The sequence below is a fragment of the Triturus cristatus genome, chromosome 7, assembly GCF_964204655.1.
Source record: "Triturus cristatus chromosome 7, aTriCri1.1, whole genome shotgun sequence".
NCBI classification, from domain to species: Eukaryota; Metazoa; Chordata; class Amphibia; order Caudata; family Salamandridae; genus Triturus; species Triturus cristatus.
Window position 1 is genome coordinate 1,302,923,886 of NC_140590.1, and position 20,077 is coordinate 1,302,943,962.

At 50.8% G+C, this 20,077-nt stretch overlaps 1 protein-coding gene across 2 annotated transcripts in view; it reads left to right on the forward strand.

Annotated features, from left to right (window-relative positions):
- Positions 1-20,077, forward strand: part of MTCL2 (microtubule crosslinking factor 2) — a 1,546,820-nt gene that overhangs the window by 592,942 nt on the left and 933,801 nt on the right. For both annotated transcript variants that reach the window (XM_085618920.1, XM_085618919.1), the window contains exon 4: positions 6,785-6,847. In XM_085618920.1, the coding sequence (XP_085475046.1) occupies positions 6,785-6,847 (63 nt within the window). The remainder of the gene's footprint in view (positions 1-6,784; positions 6,848-20,077) is intronic.

The following is a 20,077-nucleotide window of genomic DNA, read 5'->3' on the forward strand; positions in this document are numbered from 1 at the left end:
AATGCGAGCATTGCACGCCAGCCTGCGGTGAATGGTCCCGTCGCAGTAAAGAGAACCTGGCTGATATTTCTCAGAAAAGAGATAGGCAAGTATACACACTATTTGTGGCAAGTGACCACCACAGCAAGAAAAGCAAGTATACAGCGCTACTGCTGCCAGAGCAAAGCCAAGGAAAAGAGGAGAAGGAGAAAGGGCGATTACCCGCCATCTGCAAAACACCAAGGAGATTCCCAGAAGGGAGAGGGGCCCCGTGTGGCCCGAAAGCAGGAGGAAGAGAGATCGTAATCACCCCACCTGCACCAACGTCACCCAGCAGTGGGCCAGAGATTATTCAGGGAGTGCCCCCAATACTGCCTTAAGACTGTGGTGTGCAACATTCCGTTGCAGGCAGGAGGAGAGTCCAGCACTCCGAGTGGCGCGTCACCACTACTGACACAAGGAAAAGGGAGATACTTACCTTCCACAACAATACTAAATTACAGCCGGAATGTACTGATCCCACAAAGCACACCTACCTCAACTGCTGTCCCTGAAATGGCTGACGCACCTGAGAAGACGCCCCGTCCTACCTGACCGGACCGGTGAAAGGTCTGTGGCAGGAGCAAATGCAAAGCTCAGAGAACACGACGGAGTGAGCAGGAGATCCCTACAAGTCTGCGTGGCCTTCTCGCCACATTTTCAGAAAAGCTACGGAGTGGAGAAATATAGGACGGTAACGGTCCTATTACAAGAAAGCAGACGACAACTGGTGCGCAGTGAAAGTCAACAAAGGGACGCCGTTCACCAGAGTGTACCTTCTAACACACGCCAGCCACTGGGGTGCGGGGACGTCATTCTTCTCAGTGACCGTCAGCCACCTGTCGCCGGCTGCGTAAAGAAAAGGGCATCCCTGTTCTGCTTACACAAATGCCAAATCAGAAGAGCTGCACCAAGTGTCCGACGAGTATCATGACTGCAAAGATTCGCCAGTCATCCCTACTCACTGCCAGTCATCACCACATGTTGTGCGAGTCGTCTCATGGCATCCACTCCATCATCTGTCATGTGCATCACTACCATCCTTGGAGCATCAAGTACAATAACTGGAGTCCTACACCACTTGCCAGAACAAGCGACGATCCGAAAATACAGTGACCTTCTGTTTAACCGGCGCATGTCCTGATCCTGGTAGCGAGAGCATGTTTCTGACCAAGACACATCCACCCCTGAAGTTTGCACGAGTGACAAGGCAGTGGCTCCAGAGTCAGAGCCCATATGCAGTCCCGGGGCAACTAATCCAAGGGGCCTCCCAGAGCGTGAGAGATGGACTTTACTGTGCCCCACCAATGGATTCCAGGAAGTAGCCAGGCCATCCAACCGAGAATTTCAACAGGTCACAGAATGCCAAGACTGTCTTCAAAGGATCAAGCGACGCAATCGTCCGGTGTGTTACAGTGGACTCATCTATACGCTCCGGATGCACCCATGTTGAACAATAAGACACTAATTGCCTCACAGCAAGAGTACGCTGGACCGATGAACATCACGTAGGTGGACCATCCCTCAACTGAAGCGAAGCTGAAAGGTCCGGATATCATCAGCACCGTATTCGACACCAGATATACCTGGTTAAAGTATGGACATGTACCAAGACGTCCGGGTGCTCCCAGCTGCACCTGTCCACCGCTGTCCTGCGAACTACATCTCTGAACTGTGAGACTTCCATTATTTTAGTTGTTTTTCTCATTCCTTCACATAGTTTGGACTTTTGTTTGTTGTTTTTCGTTTTATTTAAATTTGGGAGGAATGTTGTGTCCTGCTGGACACAGTCTAGTGTCTCTTCCAGCCACTCCCCCGAGGGCTGGCCCACACACACACACACACACACCCTCACCCATCCAACACGGACGTCACCAGTCAGGTGACCCCGCAAATAAAAGAGTGCACGTGCTCTGGGCTAGTTATCAGTACCACATATCCATGTGTCCGTGTGGTCATTCATGCATTATGTGGGCCTAGGGCCCAGAACATAACAACTATTACCTTCTACGTTTTTGTATTTAATTTGCTATTATGATTCTATTTGTATAGATAGGTTAATGTTTGAGTGCATTATAACATTTCTTCTAAATGACTGCCTTTGACACATTATTCAAAGCATGCGCTCTACAAGTAAAAACAATACTTGCAACCATTTAAAAATATCCTGCCTTTCACATGTGTGCACAAGCACTTTTCGAGTCTTTGTAGTTACTCTTGCAGAGTTTAAGGTGAAATTGCCTTTCCCAGGTGCAAACATCTCTGCTGCCACACTGAATTTATTTATCTGTAAGCTTATCCTCTCTGTCTCAAATCCTCTTTATTTGCTTTGTGTTTGGCTTAACCTTTCCCTCTCCCTCCCATTTTCTTTACTCTCTGTTCCATTTATTGGGTCTCTCCCTCCTCATTTCCTCATGTTCCTGATGAGCTAAACCTTTCCCTCTCAGGCTCTCTAATTTTTGCCTTTTTCTAGGGATCAGCCGTCTGGAGCCCCAGCAGCAAGTTCAGGGTCTCAGTGAGACTGAACTCACCCAAGGGAATGACTCCTGGATTTGATAACAGTAGTAGCCATTAAATCAGGAGATGCAGGAGAAATGTCTCGTAGAAATCACTACAGGCACATTTGTTAACACATTCCAAGAGAGCATGACTCCACAGCACTTCCTTTGTGGATATCTAACATGGTGCACTCCTTAGATTCCATCACAGTTCTTAACAACTTGTACAAGTATCTTTCCATCCATGTTTCTGGGAGCCCTCCAACCACTCTCCAAGCACAGATCCCTATGCCAATCTAAGGACAGGGTTTTAAGTTTACCAACTTTGTATCTGCTGGTGTAATGTGCACATAATACTGCGTTTAAGCAGAACTTTTTCTTCTGTTCAAGACAGTTAGACCTGGAATGTATAGATCCTACACCACTTGCTGCCAATTGTCAGACCCCTGTTCTTGGGGGCATAGGGGAGTCAGGGCTGCTGGTCCACATAGGGGTCTGCCTACTATAGCTCTGCAACCTGGGCCAGGTATACACATTTTGCAATCGGCTCTCAGGGTAGTGAGGGTGAGCTGTCACAGGCTTCTCGGGTAGGTAGTGTGGAGGGTAGAGACTTTTCATTCAGCATTTAAACAAGACACAATAACATATTGTTCACCCCAGTGCTTATCTTAGTAAACTAAAAGTACTTTAATATCACAGCAAAACAAAATACTATGCAGTTCAGGAGGGGTTCAGTTACAAGTTTGCGATCTCACCTGCGATGCCTAGTCAAACATTACACCCAATTCGGTGCCCTCTCCCGGTAGAAAGTTTTACCAATGTCTACGGTGACCTAAATAAGGGTACAGGCACAGGTCAAACACAGGTGCTGTTCACTAGTGATTACTCCACAGCATAATTTATAGATCAGTTCAAACCGTTCTTGCCAAAAGTGATTCCATTGACAACAGTTGTCATGACTGATAACCTGTGTGCAATCATTTCAGTCTTTCAGTTTTTCAAATTTAGCCTCTGGGAGACCCCTCATGAAATGTCTGCTCCAGCTATGCTCCCAGTAGCTGTCAGCTGCTTCTTTTTGGTGTTTCTCATACCTGGAACATAGCTGGGCTCCTTCTGGACAGTCTCCCCTCCTGCAGGGCCTGCATGCCTTCCCTTTCAGAGCATGCAGGTAGGTTTCTGGGCCCTAGGCATATTTTCAGCTTCTCCATCAAGTTATGCAGACTTCAGGTGATGTCCCCTCACCTTTGGGAGACTGGCCTTCATGCAGACACCAGCCCTAGTCCCACAGTAACTCCTAAAGGATTATGTGAAGCACTTCCTTACTTGGTCAAGATGAATTTGGAATTGGAACAAGTTGGGTTGTTTGTGTCTTACATTTATACTCATTTTCGATACAAGGATTGTTGATCCACTGTCTAAGGTTCTAGAAAGGGGTGTTTTTTGTCATTTTTGTACTGTAGTGCTGACAACCTTTGTTTGGTGTGATGGCTCTCACTGGATACCTTTCTGAAACATGAATCAGGGAAAAATAAAAATTGCAGAGCCTCCTCAGAAACGTGCTCACCTTTAACAACAGATAACTGCTGACCCACCCCTATCCTCTACCATCTACATGGCAGTGCACAGGAAGGTTTACCTGGCTACCCATTGCTAAAAGGACCATAATAAAGTGTAGAACTGTCTCCATCCTCCCTCACTTCAGTCTGTAGGTCTCTACTAATGCAGAACTATTTTCTATACCTTCTGATATAGTAGTCATCAAACAGATTGTGCCACTGATCATATGGGCTGTTGGTTATTTGTTGGTATCCTCGGAGCTAACATCAGTACATCAAATACAATAAAGCCCATTTAGCTTCACTAGAACGATGCAGAAGATGGTTTCCAACCCATAAAGGTTTATTAGCAAATGAGTCCAAGAGACAGACTTTATCCATTGAGTAAGTCAATTTATCAGATAAGTGTAAAACTCAATATTGTTGAGCACTCCACCAATATACGTCAGGTATATGAATATGCAGATCATTATAAGATACAAAATGCAGACTAGAGGAATTATCAGTTCTATAAAGGAGCTTCCCTAAACTAAATAACGTATCTGAGAATGGCAAGGCGAATTTCTAAGTAGAAGGTGTCAGTCTGAAGTGAACCAATAAAGGTTTGTGGCCAAAAGAAGGCATAAGCGTTCAAGAGTTTAACTCAAGAACTAAAGAATATAGGATCTGAGATTGCAGAGTTAGGAAAAGGTCTTTCCTCAGCAAAGTCAGCACAGGATTTGCTGAACTATTCTGAGCCACAACATTAAATGCATAGCATTCATTCTTCCCACCAATTCCTCTAAACTTGCACCAATCCGTTTGCTCTGTCTCCTTGGAACAGGTAAACTCCCCTCTTTCCCAGCATCAAACAAAGGTGCACACAGCTGCATGACCTTGAATGTATCATTGTTCGGGACTGCATGGTACAAGAAGAAACAAAACACATTTTTAATTAGTCCTATCTGCTCTAACATTCCGAAGAGCAACACAATGGGCTACTCTTTTAACTGATGTAGGTTATCTTGGTCCTGCAATGGAAAAGCGAATGTGAAGGCACATTCCAAAATCAACATCATGTTTAACAGTGAAAAAGCTTTTGAGCAACTGAGGCCTACTCGCTTTTAGGCCAATGTTAAAAATGCACATCTGGCTAAACAGAAAAATAATTCAAGGTAATGATTATACTTCAATTACACAGTGTGGTTTCTTTATACGTTTATGGCCACACATTAACACATGGATTAACATATGATTAGTAAAATTATGGAAATGTGGAGAATGTTGGTACAGAATGTATTTTTGGTTTAAGGAATAATAACAAATAGAAAACTGTACTCCAACCTTTCAGTAATCATCAATGAAAAGGAAGGAGAAGAAAAGACAAAAAACACACCAAAAAATGTAATCTAAAGTTGGATTGAGGAATAAATCAACATATTTTTTTACATTTTATGGTGTCGAAATAGCATTAGAAGGCTGTCACAGTTCATGAACATATGATTTATTCAAACGGCGCAAGTGATATGGTGAAAAAAGTGCAAAAAATGTGCTAAATGTGAACAAGATAAATAAAATGCTGTACGGATTGTTAAAACTGGTCATTTAAATGGCATCCATTCCTAGGTACATAAATCTCCACGCCGCTTGGGATTTAAATTTCCATCTCAAGTGGGGCGGAGAGAGTAGGGTCAGGATTATCACAAGCACGTCGACGTTTCGACCCAGAGAAGTGCATGTAGTAGGCAAAGCGGGTCTTCCTCAGGACAAGGTGAACCATGGGACAGCCCAAATTAAAGAAAGGAAGGCCTTCAGTCCACCGTAGGTTGGATTAAAAAAAGCAATGACTGAAGTGAGGTCCTTGATGGTAATGAATCACATCAATGGGGCAGCACAGTTCTGTAACTCTCTGGCACTGTTCTGAGGGCCACTGGTTTACCCCATTATACTAGATGTGGTAAAATTATAGAGCATTAAATTTCACTGCTCCACCACCTTCTACAGGCATGCAATCTCTATACTTCCACTGCCTGTCCGGGGAAGCTCCAGCCAGCCTCTGTCTTATGCTATGCTAAATTATGGGCCATCCAAAATGATCCCACTGGCCCCAGCTCTCACCATACTCTGGATCTGGTTGCCATGCATTTGCAACTCAGCATGCCCACAGAGACTCAGTGCAAGGGGTCACACTAGAACTGAACTTTACATGAGTGGGGTCAATAGACCACACTCCTTTCCGACACAGGAAAAATTTGTGGCCGGGTCTAATGAATCACTAAACTCTGTGTCCTGCCATCACCACTTGATGTGATCAACCCAAGACATTGACAGAAGTGCCATATTGGTTATGAGTGTACGCTTGGTGCACCCTCCATATCACAGAACAGGCGTAAGCCACTGTGCACACACTAAATAAGCATGTTGGCAGGGTCAACAATAAGTCAGGGTATCCGTTTCATATGCAGTTTGGTCAGTTCTGTCAGGGGTACACACCTACATACCATGCAGGGAGCATTTCCACCTCAAACAGTGATGCTTTGACTTCCCTCCCTGTGAGCTTCTTACAATGGAGACTCCTTATCACCTTGTTGAAGGTTGCACTGTAGTACATGAAACAATATTGCATCCTTTATGAATGATTAATGTAGTTATTATTTACTATCTGCATAATGCCATTATGCCCACATGTTACTAAATTGACTAAATATGAACTGTCTTAATGTTTTGACTTAGAACTCCTTCAAGAAACGGGGAGGACGCCCTACGGGAAAATCTGAGAGGAAGTCTTCACTGCAGGTAGATATTGTATTGTAGTAAAATTGATTTTATGTAGTGCTTACTACTCTGTTGAGACTATGAAGTACTTTATCACGAATACCATGCAAACTCTATAACCCATAGTTAGTGCTTAATTTACGGATTTTCAGTTAGTGAGTTACTTTTGTATTCTCAGAAGAAACTAGCCCATGTTTTTACCTAGTTTTTGTATTGAAATCAGGAGTCATATATTCTTGCTAGAAGGGGTTTTCGGGGGGGGGGGGGGGTGGGGGGGGGGGTGGAGCTTGCCTGGCCTCAAGATAGCCGCTACCTAGGTGTGCTCTGTTAGCCATCGAAACTATCTGTCAGGAATCCTGCCTCATCCAAGCATTAAACTGTATGCTCGCTGCCGCCCTGTAGAGCACCTGAGAAGCGCTATCCATTGTTGTGCCCATCGTGTTTGTCCGGACTGCTGACGTATGGTGTTGGGGTGCGGCTGCAAGGGGCCTAGTGCAGTGCGGCTTATTATTGGCGGCGGTGCGGCGAGGCAGATTGCTGCTGCCTTGGACCCTGAGGCCTGGTCTGACCACCACCTGAGAGAGGAACGTGCCCCCGACCCTGTTGGCAGGCTGTGGAGCGAGCGGCACCTGACTCCCTGGCAGCCAGGCGGGATGTGGGCACGCGGCCTGAGTGAGGTGGCGTGGCCCTGCATGGATCGTGGGCAGCAACCTTGAGTCCTGGGGCCAGAACCATGCCCCATGTGAGAGGGGGGTGAGTTCCCCGCCCAGCCAGCAGGCAGTGGTGAGATTTGAACCCAGTTTATCGGCAGCTGGGCGAGATATGGGAGTTCGGCCCAGAAGGATTGGCGCAGCCTTGCCCCGGCCGAGAACGCTCCCACGAGTAACCAGGGTGGCGACTGTGGGGCATTTCTTCCGGAGCCCATCTGTGTCTCCTGCGGTGTTTGAATGTGCATGAAAACAAACCAACTGCCAATACTGATGAACATTTATGGATCTTAGTTCACCTGGCGCAAGATCAATAAATCAATGCAACCTTCCACTACTCAATAGCATTTATTTCAATAGCACCTGGTCTTTTATATTTCTCAAAAGAACAATAGTACTTCATATACAGAATGTCTTTAAAAAAATCACCACAATAGAAAATACAGAACAAAGAGGAATTGTAGAACAAAGACAAATTTACGACGCAATCCCAAACTCATTTCACTCCCAGTTACACTCCATCATTCATGCCACAATCCTCATTCACCCACAACTAACAACCTAGACACAATCGTATGCCCGCTCCTTGGGTCCCTGGATTTAAATCTTAAACTGGTGGACCAAGGTGTTAAAACCAAACAAAGCAATATTTGATATCCTCCTTGGTTGTGCACAACATCTGCTCTCAGCAAATATCCAGTTCCAACTAAAATTTTTTACAAGTGCACAACATGACCATCCTAATTTAAACAGACAATTATTTGGTGAAAAAAGAAGAGCAAGGGTCTACGCGTTTCGAACCCACGTATTTCCGGGGTTCTCTTCAGGACCAAAGACACAATTTGGCTCTCACCAATGATGGAAGTTTCTACAGGGATATGTGCTGTGAAGCCATTTCATTAATTCAATACCGGGTCGTGGTGTAAATAACTGCCATTGCCGAAGCATGTATCTTGTTGTAAAATAATTTTCTCTGACGTCCAAATCTTTAAAGCCGTCGGGCACTGGGTGGGAAGCGAGCAGCGATTTTTCAGCGGCTCGATTCGTTTCCAGCCTTTTGCGCGGTGACTACTTCTGCAATCGTCTCAATGACTCTCTCTATTCCTGCACGTGCCGCCGTATTAAGGAAATATCATGGCCATAGGGGGATCCGCTTTCCTAAATACAATCTTATTGTGTCGTCCTATGCTGCTGATACACTTCTGTATATCAGGGACCCAGTGTCCAATCTGTCCCCGGTGCTGGCTCTCCGGCCTTAAAATCAACTGGACTAAGTCAACTATTTTCCCATTGTCCCCGGCCATGGAGCCTATTGAATTAGATTACCCCCTCTTGTGGACTTCTGTGCTGGTGCGCTACTTGGGAGTGCAAGTTCATACTGATTCCGAGTTGGTCCTTAGCGAGAACTATGGTAAAGTGATTGCTAAGCTAGAGGAGGATGTGGAACGCTCGATCCGTTTGCCCTTGTCTTTATTGGGTCGCATATCCCTCATGAAAATGGTGGTGCTCCCAAGATTTTTATTCTTGTTCTTTAATATTCCGATAGTGCTCCCTGCGCACATTTTCAAGGTCATCCGTTCCTTATTAGTGAAGCTAGCCTGGGCTGGGAAACACAAGTGTGTCAAATGGGACGCTCTCATACTACCCTACTCCATGAGGGGCCTCGGGCCCTAAATCTAGAATTATAGTATTGTGTGGCGCAAAGTTCACATGCTTACTACTGGGTCCACGAGCAGGCTGGCCTCCCACATTTGTAGATTGAGAGAATTGAGAGTGTTGCGGCGGCGCCCTCTCCTCTCCCATTGCTGTTTTATGCTCCGTCTAGGCGGACTGGTATTTTGGATTCCGTTAATTCCACAACCCATGCATGGCAGAATCTGTTAAAGAGGCAGGCGGGCATGGTCCTATACTCCCCCCTTGACTCCGGTGGAGTGGTGCCACTGGTTGTCAACATGCAGAGAAAGGGAACTGGTCCGTGCCCTGGCGACAATTAACCTTACCAAAATTGGGAGGAGGAGCCTAGCGCGCATCCAAGATGGTCGCGTGAGCACAGGGCTCCCCGGACCCTTTCTGCTCCTCGGAATATATCCTGAGACTATCCTGATTTGGTGTATGGAATCTGGGAGATGAAGACCAGCTGATCATATATCTCTTTTCAAAACTCTAATCGGACCTGGGAATCCTGAGTTGTCGTCGTCGGAACTTTTGGGACCCACCCGACGGAGGTGGCCGGGGTGAAGGCGACCCGTGGGGCCGGGCTGCAATTGAACAACAGCGGCCTCAGCGCGGTGCCAGTTACCGATTCAGCACTTTCGGTTTCGGTTTTGGCCTTCAGGAGATCATCTGGCGTGCGTGCTCAAGGTGGCGAGGTGCCTCCTGGGCCTCTGCCCGAGGCTTGCTTCCATCTGCTACTGGCGGGCCTAACGCCTCCTACACCGACAGTTTGTGGTCCTTTCCCCTTGATCGGAGGTCCCATTGAGAGACTGCGCTCACATGGCGGGCAAAGGGGGTCCGGAGGGGCGCAAGACCAAGGCTTCACTGCGCGGGGGAGCGGTCCAGAGCAACAACATGGACCGCTATACCCAGGGCAGGGGGTCCCCTGGCGCTGCTGGCCTCTCCCCGGATGCTGCAGGGGGAGGCACGACCGTCTCTGCGGAACCTTCCCTACAGGACATTATGGGCGCCATCGAGGGCATCAGGGAAACTATCGCGACGCAATATGAGGCCCTGGCCCGTAAGATCGACACTGTCGCGATCGACGTCACCCTGATCCGGGCCGACCTCTCTAAAACCAACGAGAAGGTCCAGGCCCTTGATACACGGACCTCCACCCTGGGTGCGGAGGTGTCGGATCTGCGGGCCGCGCTTGGGGACATTAGATTGGTCAACGACCATATGGCCCGGCGGCTTGAGGACTTCGAGGGACGGGCCCGACGCAACAATATCCGCATCATTGGGGTACCGGAGTCCTCCGACAGCCGCCCGGTGGACCTCGTGGTCGAGGAACTTATCCTGCAACAGCTGTCCCCGGTTGGCCTAAGCAAATTCTTCGCTGTGGAGCGGGCCCATCGAGTTCCGGGCGGCCGGCCGCGGCCGGGGGCCCCCCCGAGGCCTATCGTGGCTAAACTGTTCCACTACAGGGACCGCGATGCTATTCTGCAGGCTTCACGGACCCGTGGCCCGGTCCGCTACGAGAACTCGACCATCAACTTTTACCCGGACTTCACGCAACTGGTCCAGAAACAGCGGATGGGATTCCAAGGAGTGAAGCGCCGTCTCCGCGAGCTAGGCCTGAAGTATTCGATGATCTACCCGGCGAAACTTCGAGTGGAGCATGGAGAGCGGACAGTCTTTTTTGACTCTCCTGTGGCCGCAAGTGACTGGCTGGACTCGTTGCCGGACGTGGGTGGCCGGCCCGGGCCCTCTGGGGGCACCGCAGGTGACGGGTCCCCTTAGACTGACCTTTGGTCCTTGCTTTTGCGGTTTTGCACTGTACAGTTGGGTCTTACTTCTTTTGCATACTGTGTTTTACCAGGACCCGTGAGGGGTGCGGGCGGGTTCGGGTCCCTTTCCTCCTCCGGGGTCTTTTTGTAGAATGGGGTTAGTGGGGCGACAGGCACACTGCAAGTTGGGGGGGGTCTTTGGCCCGCAGGGGTGCAGGGTGGGGGGCGTTGGACTTGGGGTGGGGTTGGGGGGGAAGAGGGGTTGTTTAGTTGTGTGTTTTTTGTTTACAGGGCGAGGTATTGATTTTTATCCATATTTGGGAGCGGTGCTGCGGGCTGGGGGCCTCTTGATCTATTGGAGGGGATGGGGGGAGACGGGTTGAGGCTTATGTCATGGAACGTCAATGGGTTGGGGGACCGTATTAAGCGGGGTGTTGTACTGCAATATTTGCGTCGTTTGACTCCTGATGTGGTGTTTCTCCAGGAGACGCATTTGGTCGGCAATGTCTGCCATGCGATGAACAGGGGGGGATACCGCCTCGTAGCCCATTCTGGTTTCACAACTGGCTCCAGGGGGGTGGGCATTCTCCTGCGAACCTCCCTTCCGGTGGAGATCACGAGGATAGTCTCGGATGACAGAGGGCGCTATGTGTGTTTGATTGGGAGGTGGGAGGGGCAGCCCCTTACCCTGGTTTCAGTCTACGTCCCCCCGGGCCTCCAGAACTCCACCTTTACTGATTTGGGTCGAATGCTGCTTGACCTCCCGGACGGCCTCCTGCTCATGGGCGGGGACTTTAATTCTGTGGTCTCGGGTGAACTGGATCGTCACCCACCGAGGACCCTCCCCGCTGCCCAGTCATGGCTGGGTGGGATGTTGGAGACCTTCGGCTTGGTGGATAGTTGGAGACTGATGCATCCGACCCAGTGCCAGTTCACCTTTCATTCGGGGGCGCATGGGAGTCTCTCCAGGTTAGACTACTTCCTTATGCCCGCGGCGCAGACTGGTCGGATTCGAGAGGTCAGACACCTGGCGCGTGGTATCTCCGACCATTCTCCGCTGTGGCTTCTCTTTGACACCGGGTCGCGGTCCGCAGGGCGGATAGCTCCCATTAACCCCTGGTACCTGCGGGACCCTGTGACTCGTGACAGCCTGGTTAAGGCCATGGACCAATACTTCAGTGACAACGAGGGGTCGGTGTCGTCTGCGCTGTCCCTTTGGGAAGCCTTTAAAACTGTTATACGCGGACACGCCCTCGCCCAGATAGTGGTGGCCAAGAAGGTTAGGAGCGAGGCGGTGGTGAAGCTGGAGACTGACATCTCGGGGCTGGAGTCGGCCTTGGAGGCGAATGTTACTCCGGACGGGCTACATGCCCTTAGCCTGAAACAGTTCGAATATAGGTCCCTGGTCACTGACGCGGCCAAAACTATGTATAGGGAGCAGCAGGGCCGATTGTATGACGCGGGGGACAAAGCGGGAAAGTTGATTGCGTGGCTGGACAAAAAGGAGAGAGTGAATCGTGTGGTCCCCGAGTTGCGTGCTGCGGATGGTGTGTGTGTGACTGAGCCGGATGAGATTGTGGAATGCTTCGCTGACCACCTCCGGGCGGTGTACTCCCCGGTGACTGACAGGGACGAGGATGACTCTCGCCTCCTACTGAGAGATATTGCTCTGCCCGGCCTGTCCGTTGAGGACCGGGAGCGGCTGGACGCCCCCTTATCGTCGGATGAAATAGCGACCGCGATTCGTTCCCTTCGCTCGGGCAAGGCTATGGGTCCTAACGGTCTGCCCATTGAACTATACAAATTGCGTCCTGATAAGCTTGCGCCCTTCCTCAGCCGCATGTTCCGCGACTCTCTTGCGGCGGGTTCCCTTCCGGCCGACCAGCGCTTGGCCACTATAGTCGTTATCCCCAAGGAGGGCAAGCCGCGTGACCGCTGTACCTCTTACCGGCCTATTTCACTGCTCAATGCGGAGCCTAAAATCCTGGCGAAAGTCCTGGCCAATCGATTGTTGAGTGTCGTGTGCGACCTTATTCATCCGGACCAATGCGGCTTTATCCCGCATCGCAACACCGCTCTTAACTTGCGTCGTCTGCACGGGGTCCTCGCCAGGGCGGAGTCCCTCACCGAACCGGCCGTGCTGGTTTCTTTGGATGCCACGATGGCATTTGACACTATTGAGTGGCCATTCCTCTGGGCCGTCTTGGATAAATTCGGCTTTGGAGAGGGATTTATTGGCTGGGTAAGGCTCCTTTACACGGGACCCATGGCTCAAGTGGTGGTGAATGGGCGGGTCTCTCGGCCCTTTGCCCTCGGCAGGGGCACGAGGCAGGGGTGCCCGTTGTCCCCGTTGCTTTTTGCTCTCGCCCTGGAGCCACTCGCTGCCTGGCTCCGTTGGGAGCCCTCGCTTAGAGGGATCCGGTGGGGCCCGGGCTTCGAAGATCGGGTCTCGCTGTATGCGGACGACATTCTCCTGTATCTCACCTCACCGCGGCAGTCACTCAACGTCCTCTTTGACGTTCTGACCTCCTTTGGGAACAATTCGGGTCTCACGATCAATTGGTCTAAATCCTGCGTTTATCCCATCTCTGGTGGTCCTCCTCTCCTGCCGCCTCGGCTCCCGATTCAAATATCTCTGAGCGGCTTTAAGTACCTGGGGATATACGTTTCGCTGGACCCGGTGGCTCGCTATGAGCAGAATCTCCTGCGTCCACTTCGGCGACTGCGTGAGGACACGGCCCGGTGGTGCAGGCTGCCCCTGTCCCCGCTGGGTCGGGCCGCGCTGTTTAAAATGATGTCCCTTCCCAGGTTCCTCTATGCACTCCAGAACTCCTTCGACGTTATCCCAGTGGCCTACTTTCGGGAGGTGGAGAGCCTGCAGAGGAGACTGGTGTGGAACGGCCGGGCGCGTATTGCTCTTGCCAAGCTCACTCTCCCCTGGTATGACGGGGGCATCGCGCTTCCTGACATTCGCAGGTACTATTGGGCCTCGCAGCTATCTGCCATTAACCACGCCACGTATGCGCCCGGCTTGAATCCTGCGTATGAGATGGACAAGTTCCTGCTTCCCGGCGGGAACTACAACAGGGCACTTTATTCCCACCTGGCTGACCGGACCCTTACGGGTCCTACTAAGATTGCTGTGCGGACCTGGAGGGCTGCCACTGCGGCCATGGGCTGGAGTGAGCGAATGACATGTGCTACTCCCTTGTTTGCCTCCGACCGCCTGGGCAGCTTGTGGACCACCAAGGGGTTTGACCAGTGGGACACGATTGGTATCAGCAAAGTGGGAGACCTGTGGCACAAGGGCGCGGTCAAGACTTTCGCGGTGCTCCAGGCCGAATACGAGCTGACCGACAGGGAGTTCTTCCGCTACGCCCAGGTTCGACACGCCCTGCTCTCGGTCCTCGGGGAGGGGACCAAGATCCCTGTCTCCTCGCCCCTCGAGGACCGCATACTTGACGGACATGTCCCTGATAGTACTATTTCTTTAATTTATAAAAAATTGATTAATCACCGGGCGGATCTCCTGGTGCGCCTTCGGGAGGCTTGGACTGGGGATGGGGTCGAATTGGACGACGAAGACTGGCAGTCTGCACTGTCGTCCCCCAAGGAGGTTGCCATTCCGGCTCGTCTCCGGTTGGTACAGCTCAAGATTCTCCACCGGGTGTATGTGACGGGTCCGCGCTTGGTCACGATGGGATTTTCCGACGACGGGCTCTGTAAGCGAGGCTGTGGGCTCAGCGCCACCTTTCTTCATATCCTTTGGGAGTGCCGCGAGGTGGCGGACTACTGGCGCCGGGTCCACACGGTTATGGGACAGGTCACCGGGGTTGTGCTGCTGCCGGAGGTGCGTCGCTGTGTCCTGAATGTGTGGGAGCCCAATGACTACAATGCGGCTCAGACTCGGTGGGCGGCCCTAGGGAACATGATTGCCAAGAGGGATATAGCGCAACTTTGGGGCGCTCAACGGCCGCCCACCGTGTCAGTATGGAAGGAGAATATGGACTGGTGTATGTTTCGGGAGAAGACAGTGTATGTGGCCCGTGGCAAGCCGGGGGCATGGGGTAGAATTTGGGGTCAATGGAATGCGTATCGCGGAGGCATCTGTACGCCCCCCCTGGTAGACACTGATATCGCCATGTCCCCCTGACCCTTGGCGGCTCCTGGCGCTTTTTGTAACAACTACATATGGACGTTCATCTCCCTTGACCCCCTTCCCCCCCCCCCCTCCGTCCCCGGCCTCCCGGTACTCCTCTCTTTAGCGGATTGCTCAAATGTTCTGACTGGAGTTTCCCGGGGGGAGCCTGAGCCGCACTGGTATCCCTCATAACTCGCCTTTTGTTTTTATTGTTTTTCATTTTGTTTCTGTTATTGTTGGACTGACGCTTGCTGTTCTTCGAGAACTATCTTGAGCCACTGCGGGGCAGTGCCCTGGGAACTGACTGTAGCCTTGATATGTGTATATTTCCTTATGTACCTAGCGGCCGGCCCGGGTGGTTGTAGGCCCATACTTGTAACCGAATTACTGTTCAATAAAAACTTTTTCAAAAAAAAAAAAAAAAAACCTTACCAAAATTGGGGATCTGTTCACTGAAGGCAGGGCTCGCGGATGGGCTGAGGTTGAGGATGAAGGGCCCACCTGTACACCGCTTGCGCAGTTTCATTTTCACAGAGTGAGGCATGCTGTTCGTGAGATACTCGGGGAGGATATGTTGGAGCCGCCTGAGTTAGCTTCCTTTTCTTTTCTGCTGTGTGCAAACTCCCCTAGTAAGCTAGTTTCCAGCATTTATAACATTACAGGACTACCGTAGGAATTATTTCACTAAAGCTTGGTTGGAATAGCAGAATGAACTTGGAGTGCCTCTTGATGAAACCACCTGTGTGATATTGTTGTGAGATCACGCAGCATTTCTCTTTGAATGGGAGACACAGTCTCATACATTTTAAATTCCTTAATAGAGTCTATTATATGCCGGAAAGGGTGCATCAATATGGCCTGTGAGATACCATAGAATGTGAGCGCTGCAGTGCCAGCCTGGCTGGGTTCTTGCATATCGCCTGGTCGTGCCCAGCGATCCCGAAATACTTAGAACTAACGAACGTTAGGTAAAATTACTGGCCTTCCGTTGCCATTGGACCCGCTGTTGGCATTGCTGGGTTGCACAAGGTGAGTGCAAAAAGATGCACACCGATTAATAGACATGGGTTCATTGCTTGCAAAGCGCAGGATTGCCCTGCGATGGGCTGGGGGGCCAGCGCCTTCTGTTGTTGAGTGGTCAAAAGATATGGTTTATTGCAGTATGCAATCGGAGTTGTAGAGTGGTTTACTACCACCCCAGAATCGTCCTAAAAGCTTCTGGGGTCTGTATCAGCGCTACTTAATTGGTAAAGAGACTGGTGAAACTGAGGGTGATGGCCCTGCTTAATGGTGTTGATTTGGTTGAGGTCTGGTCCACTGTTCAAGCTGCAGACCATCCAGTTAACCACTGTGAGAAGGTGGCTTGGTATATGCTGTCCACTAGTTAAAGTGGGCACCTTGTACCAATGCACACAACCCTTATGATGTATGAGGTCAAAGATAACCTTGTTGAAAGCTATCCTAGTGGTAGCTATGGAGAGCAGCCTTCAGGCTTAATCTTGAAGGATTGTAAAGCATCTTTTTTTACCGGAGTATAACCTCCTGAATGACTAAAGGAAGGAGAACCACACAGTAGTTATATAAAATATGTATTTATTAATATAACACTCTCTACTATCCTCTACACGAGGATAGAACACAAGCACACAATAAAAGATCAGTAAAACAGTTGTAAGTAGCACAATACACAGGGGGAAACCAAACCATATACTAAAATAGTGGTCTAACAGTTACAACTGAGATCAAGACAAGGTCTAGAGCACGTAGAATCGCTGGGACCCCAAGGAACCACCCAAGGTGAGTAGACATGGACCCCACGGAGGCCTGGTGCAGTGTGAAAACACGACCGCGTGCTCCCTACAATTCTATGGGAAAGTCACGGTTACACTTTTAAAGTTCAAGGAACCCTTTGGAACTTAAGAGTTTGAAGAGCCACCCCACCCGTGGATACTGTATTACCAGAGTTACCTATCCCAGGGGAGCCGGGTGAATAGGTCTGAAGTGGCGCCGGCAACTCTCGTCATTCTCAATGGATGGCTAGGAAGAAGTACTGCTGCCGTGAAGGTTAAAAGGGTCCTGTGGAAACCAAGCCTGGATTCTATATGGAAGGAACCTGAAAGCAGAGGGGACAGAGTCTGGGTCACTTCAGAGTGACCAGGGGCTAGGGAGACGAATGCCCACCGATGTCGGGTGCTTCAGGTGCGAAGAAGGGATGCTTGACTCTGCAGCCACGAGGACCAGGAGACATCAAGGATGACCAGGAGCCGGAGGTGAGCTGTCCCATGAAGGATGTCGAGTGCTGAGGGGTCAGTGTCCGGCGGGAGCATCAACAAGCCTTGGCAAAAGCAACCCACGCAGAAAGAGCAACAGGTTTACGGTGTGGACCAGCAAGGTCCAGGAGACTCACCAAGCAATGGGAAATCAGGGCATATCTGGAGCAACCAGGAAAGCCCAAGAAAAATCAAGAAGACCATCAGGAGGACCCACAGGCCAAATGACCAGGAGTCGCGAGGGGACCTCGAGCAAGATTGCAAAGCACCAGCCCACGGAGTACACGGTGCGAGGAGGCCGGAGTTCTTTGGTGCAAATACTGCTTAGGGTCAGGACTACACAGAGTCCAATGCACAAGCTCGGGAAACGCCAGCAAGCATATGCACTTGCAAATGGACGCTGTGCATAGGGGTTGGGGTTACGCAGCCCCCACGTGGGATACTGTCCTCAAACTTGGCGAGAGGGCAGATCGAGCTCATCGTCCTTCAGGAACCCACCTTCTGTGTTGCTGAAATCTTCGTAGTTCGCAGGAGCAGCAGACCGGTCAGGCACAAACTAAACTTCGGATGGACAGGGGGACGAAGTCGAGCCCAGTCGAGGTCCAGCGAAGTCCAAGGTGTCCAGACGGTTGAAGGTCAGTGATTTCTTCTTGTTGAATCTTGTCCACGTAAAATCTAAAGTCTAATAGCCAGGTAAGCCCTTTTGTACCCATGGGAGAGGGTTGGACAGGTTCAGGGGAGGGGCAGGACAGAGGGGTGGCTACACCCATGTCCTTTGTCCAGTTTCGTGTCAGAGCAGGAGCCAATGGCTCCCAGAACTGGTTTGAGCTGGACTATGCACAAGGACACTAAATGTGGCCTAAGTGCAGACTTTCAGGCACTCTCAGACTGCACCCACCCAGCCCCAATACACTAAATCCTGTCTGGGAAGTGGTCACACCTCCCTGTGACAGGATGTAGGAAAGTGGGTTTCTGTTGCAGTAACCCCCCAACTTTTTGCCAGATTACTGATTCACTTTCTCTTGGTGTGCCCTGGGTCCCTGCCAATCAGGTTCCAGGGCCTGTGTTCTTTCCCCAAAACTAACCCAATTTGCATCTCTGGCCACATGTCAGCCCCTGGTACATGGTACCACAGGTACCCAGGGCACTGTGACCAGGGAAGACCACTAGGGGCTGCAGCACGTATTGTGCCACCCTTAGAGGCCCTGTACCTTTACACACACACACTGCCTGTGCAGGCTGCGTGTTTAGGTGCAGAACAAAGTAAAGAGTGGACATGGCACACATACCTGTGTGCCATGCCTACAACCCCTGCCATAGATCAGTCCCCCTCTAGCTGGGTGCCCTATGCCAGTGGTGAGGGTACAGGTGCATGAGCCCTGTACCCCTACAGTGTCTAAGTCCATTCTTAGGCATTGTCAGTGCAGTGCTGCCATTAAGAGTATATGGTGCTGGGAGCTTGTCATTACGAACTCCACAGCACCTTAATGTCTACACTGAAAACTGAGAAGTTTGGTATCAAACTTCTCAGCACATTAAACCCACACTGATGCCAGTATGGGATTTAATGAACAATGCACACAGAGGGCATCTTTGAGATGCCCCCTGAAAAACGACCAACCTCTGGTGGGTTCCCTGACAGGTACACACCAGCCTGCCACCACAAGACATGTTTCTGGACCCCTAGGGTGGGAGCCAATGCTCCCTGAGCCCAGAAACAAAGCCTTTCCTGGGCGGAGGTGTTCACACCTCCCCCAGGCCAGGAAGAGCCATCTGTGGCAGGGGAGCTTCAAAGGCCTGGCAGCCTTTGTAATGCGACCTCCAGCCTCTCCTGCTATCAGGAGCAGGCTCCCTTCCTGTCTCCCCTCCCTTTCGACGGGAAGACAGGCGGGAAAAACTAGCCAGCCCAGGAGGTGTGCCCACCTCTGCCAACTCCACCCCTCAGGTGGGGGAGGCGGAGTGAAGCCCACTCTCCATTGCTCGCCATCTTGCAGATGGCAGGCACTCCCCAATCAGGACTAGGGATTGTGCTCACTCCCCCACGTGGGGTGAGCACACCAACGGTGTAGTCACCCTAAGGTCAGTAGCTCATTGGCTACTGACCTCAAGACCCCTAAAACGCCCCCTAAATACAGTATTTAGGGGGCAGCCCTGAACCAAGAAAGCAGATTCCCGCAACCTAAGAAGAAAAAGGATGAAAGAAGACGCCCAGCAGAGGAGATTGCAGAGAACAACTGACTTGTCCCCAGCCCTACCGGCCCGTCTGCAGTTTCCAGAGATTCTGCGCCAAAATTTGTCTTGTCCTGCAGCTATCGCCCTCCAGAACCCCTGGGAGGACTAACTGCCTTCAACAAAGACCGGATCTCCTGTGAACAGCAGCCCTGTTCAAAAGAAACTCCGAAAACAGACTCTGCGCCTGCTGAGGACAAAGAAACCCGATGCCTGGAACTACCACTGCACCCGTCGCCTATGGCCGGAGTTCGAGTGGCCCACCGATCCCATCAAGGTCCCCCAGCCCCCAGAATCCAAGTCCACCGTGGGTTGACCCCTCCAGGACTCCCCGACGTCGCCTGCAGCTTCTGCACGGAGACCCCCCCCAACCACGAGTGGCCCGGTAAGGTGAAATCCGACCTCAAAAGACACCCCTAGATCCAGCCTACCTACAAGAAAAGAAAAGAAGAAGAAGGACG